Source organism: Rhinatrema bivittatum, chromosome 3 (assembly GCF_901001135.1).
Source record: "Rhinatrema bivittatum chromosome 3, aRhiBiv1.1, whole genome shotgun sequence".
Classification (NCBI taxonomy): domain Eukaryota; kingdom Metazoa; phylum Chordata; class Amphibia; order Gymnophiona; family Rhinatrematidae; genus Rhinatrema; species Rhinatrema bivittatum.
Window position 1 is genome coordinate 328765318 of NC_042617.1, and position 18635 is coordinate 328783952.

At 48.3% G+C, this 18635-nt stretch overlaps 1 protein-coding gene across 4 annotated transcripts in view; it reads right to left on the reverse strand.

Moving 5' to 3' along the window:
• Positions 1–18635, reverse strand: part of CRYBG1 (crystallin beta-gamma domain containing 1) — a 479364-nt gene that overhangs the window by 71419 nt on the left and 389310 nt on the right. For all 4 annotated transcript variants that reach the window (XM_029595327.1, XM_029595329.1, XM_029595328.1 and 1 more), the window contains one exon: positions 2056–2165. In XM_029595327.1, the coding sequence (XP_029451187.1) occupies positions 2056–2165 (110 nt within the window). The remainder of the gene's footprint in view (positions 1–2055; positions 2166–18635) is intronic.

Here is an 18635-nt window from a genome sequence, read left to right on the forward strand (position 1 = left end):
TCCTCTAGCGGCCATACGCACAAAGTCACAACCCGTATCAGCTAGAAATGCATCTCCTGGTTCTAGTGCAAGCCCGCTATCGTTCCCCTCTCTTTGACCGCCTGGGTGAGACTCTTGCCTGCTCAAGCCACCATATAGCAGCAAAAAGGTATTTGAAAATTCATTGCCATCGCCTCAAATGCCTGCTTAAGGATAGCCTCAAACTTTCTACCTTGGGCATCCTTCAGAGCTACACCCCCCCCCCCTCAAATGGGATGGTTTGCTTGGTGACAGCACACACCAGGTCTCAACCTTTGGGAATTGTAACTGCTCCCTTGCCTTCAAATCTAGGGGGTACAGGCCCAGCAATGATCGCCCTCCTTTACAATTTTTTTCCAGGGTGTTCCATTTAAGATCAATCAACTCCTCATCTGTTCCAGGAGTGGAAGAAAAACAGGACACATTGTATATGGTGACCAGGATGGGATTCTTCTTCTGCATGCCTGTAGTGCCACTCCCCATCTACTCCAAGCATTTGCAGGGTCTAAGCCAAAAGAAATGGAGCAGAGCCCTATGTGGCTCCAAGTCAGGTGGGATTTCACCTTCCTTAAAGGTGAGGAATCCAAATCATCCTAGGAATCATCCGTCAGGTCACAATCCCTTTCTTTCTCTAACTCAAACTGGCCTTCCGATTTACAGCAATTGCCCGACTTGGCCGCTTAGTGGGCAGGCCTAGGACACTTCCCTTCCTTACAGGGTTGGCTTAGCCTCTGTTGGGCATCCTCTCAAAAAGATTTGCAAACCTTGGAAAAATTCCACCCAGGAGAAGGAAGCCAAATCCCTCTGTGGGCCCCCCCCCCCGGGATGTCCCTCCTATAGGGAACAAAGGGGGGGGGGGGAACTGTCACTGGCTAGAGTATTGCCTCTTGCGCGCCCCTCCTTCGAGACCTCATTTGGCAAGGGGAGACGCCACAACGTTGGTAAAATCCTTGGAGGGCAATTCTCCTACAGCCTCCATGCAATGCTGGCATAGGCAAAGAGAGAACAATGGCTGGACTGCCCTTATATGGCAAGTCGCACAAATGGGAAACTTCTAGTCCACGTGGTCTCCTGTTCGCTGCTAAAACACAGCCAAATGCCTCACTAGGATGCACAGTCGTACCTTTGCACAGACACACAAAACTCTAGTCCATGGCCTTATGAGCACAGATGCGCACATGGAACTCTAGGCTACAGCCTTGCTGTGCACACTTGAGCATGCAAGGAAAACCTTACCACGGCCTAACCGCCTGTCAGAGCAGTCTATCTTTTCCTCATGCTGCTGACAGGTAGGGACGGCGGTGCGGGAGCTCAGGAATGCATTTACTGACCAAACTAATGCCAGAAGCAAGCCGTTCCTCTCCACTCTTCCATAGTTCAATCAGAGGTGTGTGTGTGTGTGTGGAGGGGGGGGGGGGGTGTTTAGCACTGAGGGGGAAAACGGCCCGGTAGGGAAGGGAGACCCCCTTTATTGGTTTTGTTTTTTTTAACCTGTGCTCAGAACTCTGCCGGCTGAAGTAATGACTGTGCCGGTTGCTTCGGGGGGGGGGGGGGGGGGGGGGGGGGGAAGAGGGCACAAGCCTTTATTCCCCAAGCTCCTCCTCCTCTTTTTATGTTTTTGGAGCCTAAACTTGGCAAGGCACAAAGGCTCAATTGTTTAACTGAGGGAGAGTACCAGACTGGTTTCACCTTAGGAGCTCAAATGAGTTTCTTCTCCATTTTTTTTTTAAACAGGCAATCCCCACTAGGGAGATGAATGTCCACCATCTGCCAGAGACGGAGAATTCTGGCAGGCTGATGTTGGGCAAAGCTATACGTTAGTGACATCAGCAAATCAGTTGTCTGTCTCCATCTGCTGGTAGGAGTGCATAACCCACCGGTGTGGATTGGCCTGCCTGAGTGCAGAGGAACAAGAGATTTAGAAATGGGGAGCAAATAAAGAAAGGTGTAAGACTCAGGACAAGGAAGCACAAGAGCCAAAACTGGAGACAAGATTTTGGCTGGGCTTGCTGCTGAGAGCTAAGCTTCTGTACTTACCTGCCAGCTAAAACCTTGCACGACTGGACAGTGAATGGCTCCATTTCTTTCTTGCTCTCCTCAAAAATTTCACTTTTGCCCTGAAAGTCTGGCTCTGAGAACAACTGGACCTGGAAGTAAAAATCATTGGCAGAGTGAGGAGAGAAAACAGCTGCCAACGTTATTCCTGTTTTTTTTGTGGTGAGGTTGTGTGCTGGATCTCATGGAACAAGAGGAGTCCTTAGAGAGACAGACAGACAGACAGACAGAGACAGACAGACAGACACACCACTTTGTGATTACCAGGAGTCAGGTTACCTACAGCACATTATTCTCGAGGTCACTATAAACTGATCAATACCAACACCACCAGTTCGAGAACTCAAATGGAACAGTCTCCCCCCTCAGAACAGAATTTCTAACAACCAGTCCTGGTCCTGAATATAGCAGCAGTATCAGCAAAAAATGCAGTTAAACCACACTCTCCCAGAGACAAAATAGAACAAATGGATCTTACCTGCTAATTTTTGTTCCTGGAATACCATAGATCAGTCCAGATGCATAGGTTTTTTTCACCCCTACCAATCGATGGAGACAGAAGAAACGCTTTACTGACACTGCACTACTAATTATGTTAGTGTGCCACCTGCAGTTCCTCAGTATGATCTGTATCCAAGCCAAGATGAGATAAAAACATAAACCAACTTAACCCCTCAAACAGGAACTCTTTCGTCTACAGGGGAGAGGGAAAACTCCCCAACTGAAAGAACACACAACATAAACAGAGCAGCCTTTCAGAGAGGATGGGACTCTGGACTGATCTGTGGTTTCCAGGAATGAAAATTAGCAGGTTAAGAACCAATTTTCCTTTCCTGTTCTTACCCCAGATCAGTCCAGACACCTGGGATATACCCATGCTCCCCTAAACTGGGCGGGAATCTGAAAGACCCGCTCACAGCCCACTCTTTCCAAAACCAGCTGCTTCCTGCGCCCAAACATCCAGTCAGCAATTCCTTGTGAAAGTGTGTAGAGAACATCAGGTCGCTGCCCAACAGACCTCCTGAGGGAACACCAACTGACACTCATTCCAGGACACAACCTACACCCTGGTAGAATGTGCCCCAAACCCTTTGGGAAATGGCTGCTCCTTGCCCATATAAGCCTACACAATGGCCTCTTTTAGCCACTAAGCCATAGTGGCTTTAGAAGCTTTACTCCCTTTATTCATTCCCTCAAACAGAACAAAAAGATGATCGGACATCCAACAAGTAAAGCTACTTTGCCTGCAGATCCGAAGAATCCAAATCCCGAAACTAAGAAAGCTCCACAGTCTGACTAGGGAAAAGTCAAAGGCTTCCCTTGGTAATAAAGACGACACCATGAGCAAGGACATCCCATTCTCCAAAATTAAAGGAAAAGATTTCCACAACACCTGAAGCTGTGAAATCCTCCTGGCCGAGCAAATGGCCACTTGGAAGATTATAGTTGGCATAAGGTCCTTCCACAATGACTTGAACAGAGGACCACAGAGAACATGCAATCCCAGATTAAGGATCTATGAGTGAAAAACTTGCTTCATTGGAGGGCGCAAATGCTTCACCCCTTGAAGAAAATGAACATCTGGATGCAAAGTCAGCCCAAATCTGCCATCTGGAGTCTTAGGGAACTGAAAGCAAGCTCTTTCGCTAGATCATTCTGCAAAAAGGTCAGAAAGTGAGATGAAAGTTAAAGTGGCGCAATATCCTCTCGCAAAACACTTTCCACACCCTAACCTAGGACAGAGAAGTGGAAGGTCTCCTAGTCTGCAATAAGGTGGTAAGGACTTCCTTCAAAAAGTTTCTCATCTCAAACTATTCCTTTCAAAAACCAAGCCATGAGAAAAAGGCAAACTGCCTGAACTAAGAAGATTGGTGCTTGACAGAGAAACTTTGGAAGATGCTTGAGCCTTAGAGGACCATCCACTGTCAGATTTATCAAGTCTGCAAAGCTTGGGAAATGCTGCCACTCTGGAGCTAAGACTATCAATCTCCTCAGGTGCATCTCAATATGCCTTAGCACTCTTCCTATTAGTGGCCAAGAAGGAAAAAAATCACCACAGAATTCCATGTGGACATGGGAGAACTAGAGTGTCGAGTTTCTGCACTCTTGACACCTCCCGCCTGCAACTGAAAAAGTGGGTCGCTTTGGCATTCTGTTTCAGTGCCCTCAAGACCAGCTGCGGAATGCTTGTCCTGAAGCCAACACACACTACTGTTTCCTCCACCAGCTTCCAGGTCCAGCATCTGTTGATTAGAAGTCCGTCCATGCTGGCAACATGAGACATCGCCAGCGCCACCCAGTGTTGCTCTGCCCAGCTGAAAACTGCCTAGGCCTCCCAAATGACCCCAAGAATCCTGGTCCCCCCTTTTGTCAGGTAACTTAAGTAAACATTGACACACTGTCCGATAGGACTCTTACTGCTCAATTCCGCAGCTGTGGAAGAAAGAAGAGCAACGCATCTGCAAACTGCCCTTGTCTGTGAACGGTTAAAAACCTCTGATATCTCCCTCACTACCTATTGGCCATGTGCCGTTTGATCCTGGCAAATGGCTCCCCAGCCTTTCAGACCGTTATTAGTGATCACTACCACCCACTCCAGGATCTACAAGTCTATGCCCAGCTCCAGTTGGCCCAAGAAAGCCACCCTGAGAGACTAAACTCAGTTTTCCCCTCATAATGGTAGCTGTAATTGGAACCCTTCTGCACAGAGGATTCCATCGGGAGAGATGTGCTCTCTGAAGAGGCCTCATCTAGTGAAGAAGCCATAGAACCCAGGAATTGCCCCAGACCATGAGTGTCTAAAGCTGCAATAACTGGCGGTTTTGTGACCGCAATGTCAGCACCCTGTCTTCCATGAGGAACACTTTGCTGAGTCTGATACTGAAGCAGGCTGCTAGGTATTCCAGCAACTGGGTTAGAATCATGTTGCTCCTTGCCAGATTCACTAACCAACTCAAGGTCTTTAAAACTTGCATGACACATGGAACTCATTTCCAACATAATCCTTTGACTTTGTTCAAACTAGCCAGTGGATACACTAAAATGCCTTCCTTTTGTATCGCTGCTGTTACTATCACTATCACCTTGGTGAATGGACATGGAGCTGATGCTAACCCAAGCGGGAGCTCTCGAAACTGAAAATGCTCTCCTAGCTCCATGGAGTGAAGGAAATTTCTTATGCTCTTCACAGACTGGAATAAGTAGATACACTTCTGTGAGAACCAAAGAAGCCAGAAACTCTATGTGCGTACAGCCACAATCAGAGTGTAAGTTCTCTATTCAGAAATGTAGCATGCTCTAAGCCTCATTCAGCCTCACCCAATCTAGACTTGGCCAATAGGTATCTTCATTTTTCGAGACCCCAAAATAGATGGAATACTGATCTCTGACCCACTCTCCAGGGACACCTGGACAATCGCCTTCAGATGTCGTAGATGACTTAGAATGGAGTGAATCATTCACCTTCTTTAGGTATCAAATGAGAACAAGTAAGTACCTTCTTTCCTCAGAACTATGAAGTAGCTGGCTTTGTCCTGGCTCCCCTTGGGACTTGGGAATCATTTTGGTCCACCGCCTGCTTACCTCTGGAGGCATGAAGGCTTCGTGAACTGAGCACAAAGGCTAATATGTAGTCATTTCTTATGTCTGCCAGGGACCAATGCCCATGGTCACCCTGGTCCACTCTTTGTAAGAGACAGAGAATCTCCCACGACTGATCTCCTGAGAAGAGTGGATCAATTCTGTTTTACTGCACCCCTTTAAGCCCCCCCCCCTCCCAGAGCTAGAACCAGAGTTGTCTCAGGTGACCTACGTGCTCCCTGAAAGGACTGCGGCTGCCAATCACGTCTCTGCACAGAGAACCCTCTGCCAGGCCAGTAATACTAAGGCAAAGACAAAGGACCAATTAATGCCCTAGACAGTACCACTTTTGAAAGCAAAATGGGCTATTAGCTTCTTCGCCTTCTACCTTAGTGCCCAACTAAAGACTAGCCAGGCCCCAAAGCAGATACCACAGCTGCCTTGAGTGGTAAGAATAAACCTTCCAGATTAGCATAAAATGAAATTCTAGCCCCCTATCCTGAGAGACCTTCAAGATCTCAGACCTGCGACATAGTAGGTAGCAATCTATGTGCCCACTTAATTGAAGTCATTCCATTCCTGCTGTTCCAGTACTTCCTCCAGAAGAGGGAAAAACAAAAAGTCAATATAGCCCGCTAATCTCCAGCCCAGTTCTCAAAGCGTCCCATCCTTAGCAAACCAGGATGGAATAGAGCAGAGAAAGTGTTTTTTAAACACTCGGACCTGTCCTTATGCCATAGAGATCTTTGGAATACCTCGGAAGAGGCTTCCTGCAGAGACTCTCTCTCCACACCCCTTCACAGGCTAATCTTGGACTTACCTGGCCACCCAAGTCAGGCAGGTACCCGATCTGTGACTAGGAGAAGTAACACTGGGCCAAATTACCCACAACCATGCCCCTGCAGAGCTATCTGGGCCCGAAGTCTGGCTCCAAAGAAATCAAAGGAGACCAGCCTGAAAATGATGTCAATTTAGGCTTATGCCTGGCTATCTGAGTTACCCCCCACCCCCCAAGAAGAAAACAGCCAAAAAAAGGGTCCTTAATTAATTTCCAGCTAGGTTACTGCAGGCAGATCAGCCTGCTACTCCCAGAAAATGAAAAACATAATCTGGAACCCAGTGGAAAAAGGAACCCCCCCCCCAAAGTTTCTGCACCCCTGATGCATAAACGATTGAGGCGCTATGCAGGAACACTTCCCGCTGACTTCCCCATACCAGATACTGACTTCCTGCGCTCAGTGGAAAGCACCATAGCCTTGGAGGAACGTGGTGTCCCTATTGCACTGTCTTCAACTCCACAGCAAACTGGCACTGGATTCCACTTCATACCAGGCTTGCCCCCTTAAGGAGTCTCTGTGCACAAGCCACAGAAACGCTGATGCTTCCAGTTGTCATGGTCTAAAATGGACGATCTGAGTGCGCCTCTTCTGCAATATCATGTCCCACAGAAAAAAACAAAATGGCTGCGTTTCGCACCCTCCTGGACACGACTCTCGGCTACAGTGAGACAAATGCACAGCCACCCATGGTGGGAGTTAAATCACAAGCAGCACCCCACAGCTGCCTTAGCTTAAACCTCCAAAACTCCTCCTGACTACAATCAGAGTTATAGTTTTAATGTATTTTAGTCTTAATTTTAGATTGTATTCTATTGTATTAGATTTATAGTTTTGTGATTGTTTTATTATGATTTATTTTTTGCATTGTTAACCGACTTGATATCTGTCAAGGAAAGTCGGTATATAAAAAGATATAAATAAATAAATTCTCTTACACTAAGCAAAACTGCCATGGTAGGCGTGCGGCGCATAAAGCCTCATACTGGCTTTGTCCAAACTTCTATCTTTCCTCAGACAGCGCATCATGTCCACCAGGACCTGCACCACAGTTTGGACTACCGTTCCCCTGTCTTGTAGCCTCACACCATTGCCTACGTACTCTGTTAATTTTTTTTTTTTTAAAGGGATAAACCTCCCCAAATAAATTAAACTTAAATACTTTCCTTTCTGATGCCTTCTTCAGAAGGCCAGTAGGGAACCCACTCCAGAATGGGGAGAAGAGGTCTGGGAATGAGGGAGCCAGCACCACTGGCTATCAGACCCTCCTCATGGCACAGGTAAGAGACAAACAAGGGCCACTGACCCCCTCTCTCCCAGGGGGAATTACTTCCAGGGGTGTCGGGTCCCACAACATGTCCCGACACCCCTGGGAGTAAATCTCCATCTCCAGATACTGACTGCAGGATTTGCACCTCTACCAACTGCTGGAGACAGAGAAACACCGGGGAACTGCAGGTGGCACCCTAACATAAGTAGTGCAGTGTCAGTAAAACTTTTCTTCTTTGTCTCCATCTGCTGATAGGAATGAAAAACCCATGCATATGGACGGATCTGGGATACGAACAGGAACAGTGCTTAAAGCCTGTGAAAGTTTATAGAGAATCTCAAATGATAAGAATATGAGTCAAATGAAACCTGACTGTGCTGATTCTTGCCAAAACTCAGGCAGCCATCAAGCTGAGACATGACCTGTGAGGACAGCACATGTAGCTAAAAAGCAGCCTTAGGTTTATTTTAAAGAGGGCAGGGAGGTGTGACTAGCATAAAAGATGAACGCATTTATAAAACGCAAACAATATTGGAGCTGTTAAAAAGTGTTTGGAATTTGTATCATATGGAAAAGTTGATTGCCCTGCAAATGACATTCTTATCTCTTTTCATAATATATGAAAACATTTTCAGGATTGGTATGCTATAAATGGCTGTCTAAATTAATGACTTTACTGGAACACAATTGCTAGCTTTATATTGATTTACTCCAATTCTATGAGAGAGAGATAGGCTGCTTGTGATATATATATATATATATCTTATTCAAAATGGTGCTTAACTACTTATCTGGCTAAGTGGCACCACTGTATGTCTGGTTAGGCTCAGCAGTGCAACTTAGCCTGATAAGTCACTTATTCAGCTAAATATTTAGTCAGATATGTCAGGAGTGGGGAACTGGTGTAACGGGGAGGAGCTGAGTTAGCAGAATAAGTTATCTGGCTAACTCCGATATTCAGAATTCACCTGCAAGAACCAGGGACTATTTGAAAATACAAACTGGTTGCCCATGTACTGGTGCATTAAATTTAAAATCCTGACATTTGTATTTAAATCTATTAATGGCCTTGCACCTAGTGGTTTTCCCAAACCTTTCATCTACTGTCCCACAATCTATATCAAAAGGTTTGCTCGTTGTAAGAAAATTATTCCTTACCTGCTAATTTTCGTTCCTGTAGTACCATGGATCAGTCCAGACAATGGGTTATGACCCCCTTCCAGCAGATGGAGTCAGAGAAAAACTCGAAGGGCGTCTCTATATAAGCAGGTGCACCCTCTGCGTTCCTCCAGTATTCAGAATATCAAAGCATAAAAAGAAAGGCTTGGATGGATCAAGTAAACCCAGAAACTTGAACAATTATAAAACCGGTATAACATACTAATTCTGTTAACAATAAACTTGCAAAAAGAACCATTGACCCGACACACTAGCATCCGGAAAAGGTACACATAACAGCTGAGAGACAATTCCCAACCCCATGAATTCTTAGGGAGGGCGTCTGGACTGATCTGTGGTACTACAGGAACGAAAATTAGCAGGTAAGGAATAATTTTCTTTTCCCTATACGTACCCGCAGCAGTCCACACAGTGGGATGTACCAAAGCTTCCCTATGTAGGGTGGGCCCCGGATAGCCCTGCTCTAATGACGTGAGCACCAAAGGAGCCAAATCCCAGTGATGGAAGATGCAAGTGATAATGCCGAGAAACGGCGTGTAGCGATTTCCACGTAGCTGCCCGGCAAATCTCCTGTGGAGATACCGCTTGACTCTTGGCTGAGGAGGCGGTTTGAGCCCGGAGTGAATGAGCCTTGATTCCCGCTGGAGGTTGCTGACCAGTTCCCACGTACGCTGAAGATATTGCTTCTTTTAACCAGTGAGCGATGGAAGTCTTAGAAGCCTTGCTGCCCTTCTTTGGACCACTCCAGAGGTCAAAGAAATGGTCTGATAATCAGAAGTTGAATAAGAACGCGTTTGACATCAAGGCGGTGAAGCTCCCTGGAGTCTTCATTCGAGAAGGATTGAAGTTCTACCGATTGATTCACTTGAAACACAGAGACCACTTTTGGTAGAAAAGATGGGACTGTGGTCAAGGACACCCCAGAATCTGTAAAGCAGAGATAGGGCTCCCTGCACGAGAGAGCCTGGAGTTTCAAGATCCTGCAGGCGGAGGTAATGGAGACCAGGAAGACAGTCTTGAGCGTCAAATCTTTAAGGGTAGCACTGTTGTGCGGTTCGAAAGGAGGACCGGCCAGAACCCGAAATACCAAATTGAGGCTCCAAGAGGGGTATAGCGCATGAACCGGAGGCTTCACGTGCTTAACCCCCTTCAAAAAATGAACTATGTCAGGATGAGATGACAGAGGAGCTCCGTCCAGATGTTGGATGAGAGAGCCAAGTGCTGCCACCTGGACTCGTAGAGAATTGTAGGCAAATCCTTTCTCCAGACCCTGCTGAAGAAAAGAAAGAATTTGGGCTATTGATGGGCGATGTGGAGATATGCTGATGGACTCACACCAGGCCTCAAAAATCTTCCATACCAGGACATAGGAGAGGGAAGTAGAAGTGTTCCTGGCCTTGAGGAGGGTTGAAATAACATCCTCTTGGTAACCTTGTCGTCTTAGCCTGCGCCTCTCAAAAGCCAGGCCGCAAGACAGAAGCAATCTGCCCTGTTGTAAAATACTGGACCCTGATGTAGGAGGTTCGGTAGATGTCCCAAGCGAAGAGGACTGTCCACTTTGAGGTTGATCAAGTCCGCAAACCATGGTCTTCGTGGCCATTCGGGCGCTACTAGGATGACGGGCCCCTGGTGGATTTCTATTCTCCGAATTACCTTTCCCACCAGGGGCCAGGGCGGGAACACGTAGAGCAGGAGATGTTGCGGCCATGGAAGGAACAGGGCATCCACCCCTTCTGCGCCGTGCTCCCTTCGCCGACTGAAGAAGCGTGGAGCCTTCTCATTCCGCTGAGTCGCCATTAGGTCCATGTGGGGCGTTCCCCACCGGTGAAAGAGGAGTTTCATTGCATCTTCGGAGAGTTCCCACTCTCCAGGATCTATATGCTGTCTGCTTAAGAAGTCCGCTTGGACATTGTCCACTCCTGCTATGTGGGATGCCGCTAGGCGGGAGAGGTGAAGCTCCGCCCCATGCCATCAGTTTGTCAGCTTCCAGCAAGACATGACGGCTCCTCGTTCCCCCTTGCAGATTGATGTACGCTACCATGGCCGCGTTGTCCGAGAGTATCCTTATGGCCTGATGATGAACTAGGGGGAGGAAATGCTTCAATGCAAGACGGACCGCTCTGATTTCCAGTCGATTTATCGGCCATGTTGCCTGCATTGACGTCCACTGCCCCTGCGCCGAGTGCATATGACATACAGCCTCCCAGCCCGAGAGGCTGGCATCCGTGGTGATGATCACCCACTGAAGGACCTCCAAGTCCACTCCCTTCAACAAGTGATCCAGGCTGAGCCACCAGCACAGGCTGTCCTTGGCAAGATCAGACAGGGGCAGAGGGGCTTGAAAATCCTGCGACACTGACTTCCAGCATGGAAGCAGAGCTCTCTGCAAAGGTCGCATGCGAGCAAAAGCCCACGGAACCAAATCGATAGTCAAAGCCATAGAGCCCAGAACCTGGAGATAGTCCCATGCTGTGGGGATCGGGAGGCCACTGAAGCGCTGTACCTGAGAGATGAGGGACCGGGCCCTGTCCAGGTGAAGAAATACCTTGCCCACGCTGGTATCGAAGTGTGCTCCCAAGAAGTCGAGCGATTGAGAGGCAGTGAGGCTGCTCTTGGCGAAATTGACAATCCATCCCAGAGAATGGAGAAGCCGTAAGACTTTTTCGATCGCCTGACGACAGAGGTCCCTGGTCTTTGCTCGAATGAGCCAGTCATCCAGATAGGGGTGCACAAGGATTCCCTCCCTTCAAAGGGCTGCCGCCACTACCACCATGACCTTGGTGAAAGTGCGGGGAGCAATCGCTAGGCCGAATTGTAGCGCCTGAAATTGGAAATGCTGGCCAAGTATTTTGAAGCGAAGAAAACGCTGGTGCTCCTTGAAGATCAGAATGTGGAGATAAGCCTCCATCAAGTCCAAGGAAGCCAAGAACTCTCCGCGGTGAACTGCCGCAATGACGGACCGCAACGTTTCCATCCAGAAGCGAGGGATCTTGAGGGCTCTGTTGACCATCTTGAGATCGAGGATAGGATAAGAACATAAGAAAATGCCATACTGGGTCAGACCAAGGGTCCGTCAAGCCCAGCATCCTGTTTCCAACAGTGGCCATTCCAGGTCATAAGAACCTGGCAAGTACCCAAAAACTGTCTATTCCATGTTACCATTGCTAATGGCAGTGGCTATTCTCTAAGTGAACTTAATAGCAGGTAATGGACTTCTCCTCCAAGAACTTATCCAATCCTTTTTTAAACACAGCTATACTAACTGCACTAACCACATCCTCTGGCAACAAATTCCAGAGTTTAATTGTGCGTTGGGTAAAAAAGATTTTCTCCGATTAGTTTTAAATGTGTTCCATGCTAACTTCATGGAGTGCCCCCTAGTCTTTCTACTATCCGAAAGAGTAAATAACTGATTCACATCTACCCGTTCTAGACCTCTCATGATTTTAAACACCTCTATCATATCCTCCCTCAGTCGTCTCTTCTCCAAGCCTTGAGCGCCGAATCGCACGGGTCGCACAGGCGCGCATTCATTCACTGCCGGTGGGGGTTGCCGGAGGCCGCTTTCGCCGCCGGCTCCCTCCGCCTGAATTAATGCGCGCCTGTGCGACCCGGCCTCGTTTGAACACGCGCCCACCCGCCCCCCGGATCCTGCCGCCGCCGCCCGCCCCGATCGAACAGGCGCCCACCCGCCCGCAGCCTCGTTTGAACACGCGCCCACCCGCCCCCGCTGCCGCCGCCCGCCCGATCGAACACGCGCCTACCCGCCCACGGCCTCGATCGAACACCCGGCTCCCGCCGCCGCCCGCCTGGACCCACGCGGCCCTCCGGCTCCCGCCGCTGCCTGGATGACCGCACGAAAGTGACAGGTATTTAAAAATATTTTTTTTTATAACACTCAGGTTTTTACATATTTTTGGTTTTTTGTTTTTTTTTTTACACTTCCTGGTGCCTGTTTGAAATGACATTTGAAATAACAGGTACCAGCGCACCCAGGTTACTGTATAGGCGCTGTATTAAGCACCTACACAGTAAAATGGGTTGCGCGGGCTTAACCCTTCCCTAACGCTTCACAGCCGCGGCATGCATTTGCATGCAATTAGAAGAGAGTATCAGGCGCTAGGTCAAGAGAACTGTGCGTGCGGGGAGGAAGGGTGCGCCTGGCAATGCCGCACTCTTTCTGCCGCGGTTTTAGAGTATCGAGCCGTAAGTAAGCAGCTACCCACCCCCCACATTATAGTGGTCTAAAGGGTATTACTAGGAGAAGAAATTATTATATGTATTGTTTACCTGAAATTATTTTATACTCTGTTGTAATGCCATATTTCTGTTCCAAAGTTGATACTTTGAAAAGTTTAGTTTGAAAATCAATAAATAAATAATAATAATCATAAAAAAAAAAAGGAAAGGAACCCAACTGAGACTTGGAAGAGGAATGCGCAGACCAATGGCGTGGCCACAGCAACCTCCTTGCTGCCACCGCTGAGGACATTGCCCAAGAGGAGGTTCTCAGCAGATCATACAGATAGCTCAGGTAGCTGTAAATTATCAGCCTCTGCCTCCATATAAGCTTTGTGCAAAAGCAGCACAAATTGCGATGAAAAAGGGTGCTGCCGCTTTAAGGCCCCCTCCGTCGGAGCAGAGGGAGGGGGAGGAGACAGAGGCTCAGATACGTCATCGGGGGGCGGTACTGAACTTAAACGCGGAGGCAAGTCTCCTCCCCCAGAGCCCTGACTATCCTCTGCGGGGGAATTATTCAAAATGGCCGCCGTTCCCGGGCTTTGCGGGAACGGGACCAACTGACCGGGCACCTCAAGCCCCTATCTGGCAACCCCCCGCGGCCGCGGGATAGACCTGCTGCCTGGCAGACGCAGCTGAGAAGAGTCCTCGCCCTCCAGCAAGCAGCGGGAGCACAATCTGTCACGGGAAAGTCAGGCAGCTGACTCTCCACACGCAGAGCGCTGCACTCCTCGCGGCATGGCAGACAGCGCCGTGAAAAATAAAAAGATTCAATAAAAATTAATTTAGTAAGGCCAGGACTGCAGGTTATGCTGTCTTCCACCTGCTGGAGTCAGAGAAATACTGAAGGACCGCAGATGGCACACTGGGTTATCAGGGGGTGCCTTTTCAGTTTGTTCTCTGACTCCACCTGCTGGAAGGGAGGCATAGCCCAGCTGTCTGGACTGATCCGGGTACGTACAGAGAACTTTAAAGTATTTTTTCTTTTTTTGAGTAGAGGAATGACGCCTCTCTGCTAGCGCTGCCCCGAGGAAGGATAGCTTCTCAGGGCAGCGTGTCGCTGGAGAAAGGGGGAGTGGTTGGACCACCAACTATCACCCCGAAGAATGAGAAAAATATTAAATTCTGTGAAGGAAAATAAGACAGAACTTACCCAGAACACACTACAATGTTAAATATGGGGACAGTCCTGCCTGCAAGTATCTTAGTGCTGAGGCACTGAGAACTCAGAGTAATTGCTTTCACTTTTTTTTTTTGTACTAAACTTGATCCAACCGAAGAGAAAAACAACAACCACAGAGAAAGTAGAAAACTAATATTCTATCTGTAGCATAGAGAAGAGGGGGAACCGCAGGTTATACCACTCTCATCTGCTGGAGTCAGAGCAATACTGGAGGGATGCAGAGGGTGCACTTGCTTATATAGGGGCGCCCTTCGAGTTTTTCTCTGACTCCAACTGCTGGAAGGGGGACATAACCCACTGTCTGGACTGATCTGGGTACGTACAGGGAACCCAGATTTTAAGAAGATCTGATTAGCCCAGTGTCGGTGACTGTATGTTTAGTATTGCAGGCTATCAACTATTGAAACTGCATCTGTTTTCTTCTGCATTTCCAATCTAATTTACCCTTTTGGTAACTTCCATGCTTGGCCACTATGATACATGTGGTTGAGAATAAGCAACCATACCTTATATATATGTTTTTATCCGGTGTTTAAATGTTGCATCTCAGTATTGTATCGAGTTATGTTTCTTTTAATACTGTATATGTTTATTGTAACCCACCAAGATCTGAGGATTGGCAAGCTATAAATTTTATACATAAATACTGCAAGTCCCTGCGCAATTACCTCTTTGACAGTGCGGACTGGCTAATACCACGGGTACTTTAGTATCTGCCATAAATCATGCTTTGAGATTTCAAAATGAAATCCCTGCATGTTTTGTGCTAGCTCCACCCTCTCCCCCACCCCTTCTTGGCATAGGTTAAAGTTAACCAGTGCAGTCACTAATACCTGCAGAGGGGAAGGGCATGTCTCAGCCCCTGATTTTATCCAGGTTACTGCTTCGTTACCCAGCTAAATCTGAAACTTTTGCTTCCTGTGTTTTGCTCAGTGACAAATAGGTTAGAACCAAGGCACAGAGAGATAAAATGACTCTTCCAGTAGTTACATTTTCAAAGTCTTAGGAATTATGTGGGTAAACAATTGGGGGGAGAATGGCTGAATATGGGTACACTCGAAAGGCCATAATGGTCTTTTTCTGCTGTCATGTTTCTATGATTTTGTCTACATAGCTTTTCAGGCAATTAGTAGTATATGCAGACTTTCTGCCGCAGTACAAAAATGTTTTCTCCTGGGCGTAATCTGGTCAAGGCTGTTTGTTACCCACTGCCTATATTTCCTCTGTGGTTGAACAAGGTCGCTTAACCAAAATTATATTTTCTGAAACCAGACACAATTAGGGCTTTGACAGATGACATTTTTTCCTCTCTGGAATGTCATGCTACCATAAATCCCCCAGAAACTGGAGCGTTATTGCTGAAAACACTGGTTGCAGTTAGAGGGAAAAATAGACAAAGGTGAGTAGATATCCATCAACACTTTGTGCCAAAAGAAAGCCCTATTGTCCTGGGAACACAGATATATAAGTTTGACTAAATATTATTTTATTTGATTTTTCATATTTAGTATATTCTTTGATTCTGCACCATTATGGGGGCAATGTCCAAAGGAGCAGCCAGGGTTGTGAACTGGGGGAAAAAAAGAGCTCAAATCCCACTGCCACGTCTTGTGACTTAGGTTAGTCACTTTATAGGAAAATTAGGTTCTTACCTTTGCTAATTTTCATTCCAGTAGTACCATGGATCAGTCCAGACAGCTGGGTTATGCCTCCCCTCCAGCAGATGGAGTCAGAGAGAAAACTGAAAGCACCCCCTATATACACTGGTGTGCCCCCTGCGATCCTTCAGTATATGTGATATCAAAGCAGAAGTAATTGACTTAAGCCTTTTCAACACCGCCCTCAAGAATCCCCCTTGAGTTTTTTTTTTTTTTTTTTTTTAACAAGTGACCAGATCACGGAGAAACATCCTTGAAAAAACAGATAAAACAACCTGACACAACAAATAGAACAGGAAAAATGTACAACCACACACGATACACTGGTATAACTGTCCTGAAACCACAATCGTGCGGAAACCGTCATAAAACCACTGAAACGGAAAAAATTGCAGAGAATACGAGCGGAAACCTAGAACTCTGTGGGCGGGCGTCTGGACTGATCCATGGTACTACTGGAATGAAAATTAGCAAAGGTAAGAACCTAATTTTCCTTTCCCAGTACGTACCAGGATCAGTCCAGACAGCTGGGATGTACCCAAGCCGCCTTAACTGGGGTGGGACCCTGAAAGTCCCGCTCGAATCACACTGCTCCCAAAGGACTCTGCAGGAGGTCCCCGGACATCCAGGCGATAATGCCTGGAAAAAGTATGCCATGATTTCCATGTGGCCGCCCTGCATATCTCTTGGCAAGAAACAAGTGATTCTCTGCCCATGAAGTCGCTTGAGAACGCAGAGAATGAGCCTTGAGCCCAGGGGGAACAGGCTTACCACAGCCAACATACGTGGCCGCAATAGCACCTTTTAACCAGCGTGCAATCGTAGCTTTGGACGCTTGAAGACCCTTCCTGGGTCCATTCCACAAGACGAAAAGGTGATCCGACTTTCTAAAGTCATTCGTAACCTCCAAATAGCGTAAGATAATCCGACGGACATCCAAACGCCTCAAGTCCCGGCCCTGAACCGACTGTAGCTCCTCGTCCGAAAAGGAAGGTAATTCCACCGTTTGGTTGACATGAAACGGGGAGACCACCTTAGGTAGAAAGGAAGGAACAGTTCGGAGGGAAACTCCTGACGCCGAAATGCGCAAAAACGGTTCCCTGCAAGAGAGAGCCTGAAGTTCCGACACCCGACGAGCCGAGGAAATGGCGACAAGGAAAACAGTCTTGAGCGTGAGATCCTTCAAAGAAGCCGCCTTAAGAGGTTCAAACGGAGCCGCACACAATCCACGGAGAACCAAGTTCAAGTTCCAAGACGGACAGGGAAGCCTGACGGGAGGACGCAAGTTTCTAACCCCTCGCAAAAACCGAGCCACGTCTGGATGACTCGCAAGGGAAGAGCCTTTGACCTTGCCCCTCAGGCAGCCCAAAGCCGCCACCTGAACTCGGAGTGAATTATATGCCAACCCCTTCTTTAAGCCATCCTGTAAGAACATAAGGATATCCGCCACTGACGAACGTCCGGCCGAAGTCCCTGCCGTGTCACACCAATCATGGAAAACCTTCCAAACCCTCGTGTAGGCGAGCGTAGTGGAAGACCGACGCGCCCGGAGGAGAGTAGACACTACCGCGTCCGAATAACCTCTCTTCTTTAACCGCTTCCTCTCAAAAGCCAAGCCGCCAGACAAAAACGATCCGCCCGATCGAAAAATACTGGACCCTGCCGAAGAAGATTGGGAAGATGACCGAGACGTAGTGGGCCGTCGACTGCCAGGTTGACCAGATCCGCGAACCACGGGCGCCGCGGCCATTCCGGAGCCACGAGGATCACTGGACCGTAATGGGACTCTATGCGCCTTAACACCTTCCCCACCAGCGGCCACGGAGGGAACACATAAAGAAGAATGTGACGAGGCCACTGAAGGGCTAGCGCGTCCACCCCTTCCGACGCGTGCTCTCTTCTCCGACTGAAGAAGCGTACCGCCTTTGCATTTTGGCGAGTCGCCATGAGGTCCAAGCGCGGAGTTCCCCAACGCTGCGCGATGAGAGCCATCGCCTCCAACGAGATCTCCCATTCTCCTGGATCTAGGTGCTGCCGGCTGAGGTAATCCGCCTGAACATTGTCCACGCCGGCAATGTGGGTGGCCGCGAGACGCTCTAAGTGCCTTTCCGCCCAGGACATCAACAGCGCCGCCTCGATCGCTACTGCTTGGCTTTTTGTGCCTCCTTGTCGATTTATGTACGCCACTGTGGTCGCATTGTCCGACAGAACTCTTACTGCTCGACCACGTACCAGTGGAAGGAGACAACGCAGGGCCAGGCGGACCGCTCTGGTCTCCAATCGGTTGATGGACCAAGTCGCTTGGAGTGCCGACCAGTTGCCCTGGACCGCACGGGACTGGCAGACCGCACCCCAGCCCGACAGGCTGGCATCCGTCGTTACCACCAACCAAGACGGGGGTTCTAGGTCCACCCCCTGTAGGAGATTGGCTGGGGTCAACCACCAAGAGAGACTGGAGCGAGCCGGTTCCAGCAAGGGCAATTCCATCCCGTACTCCTCCGAGCGGGGATCCCAACGAGATAGAAGTGCTCTTTGTAACGGACGCATATGCGCAAAAGCCCATTGTACCATTTCCATAGTAGACACCATATGACCAATGACTTGTAAATAATCCCAGA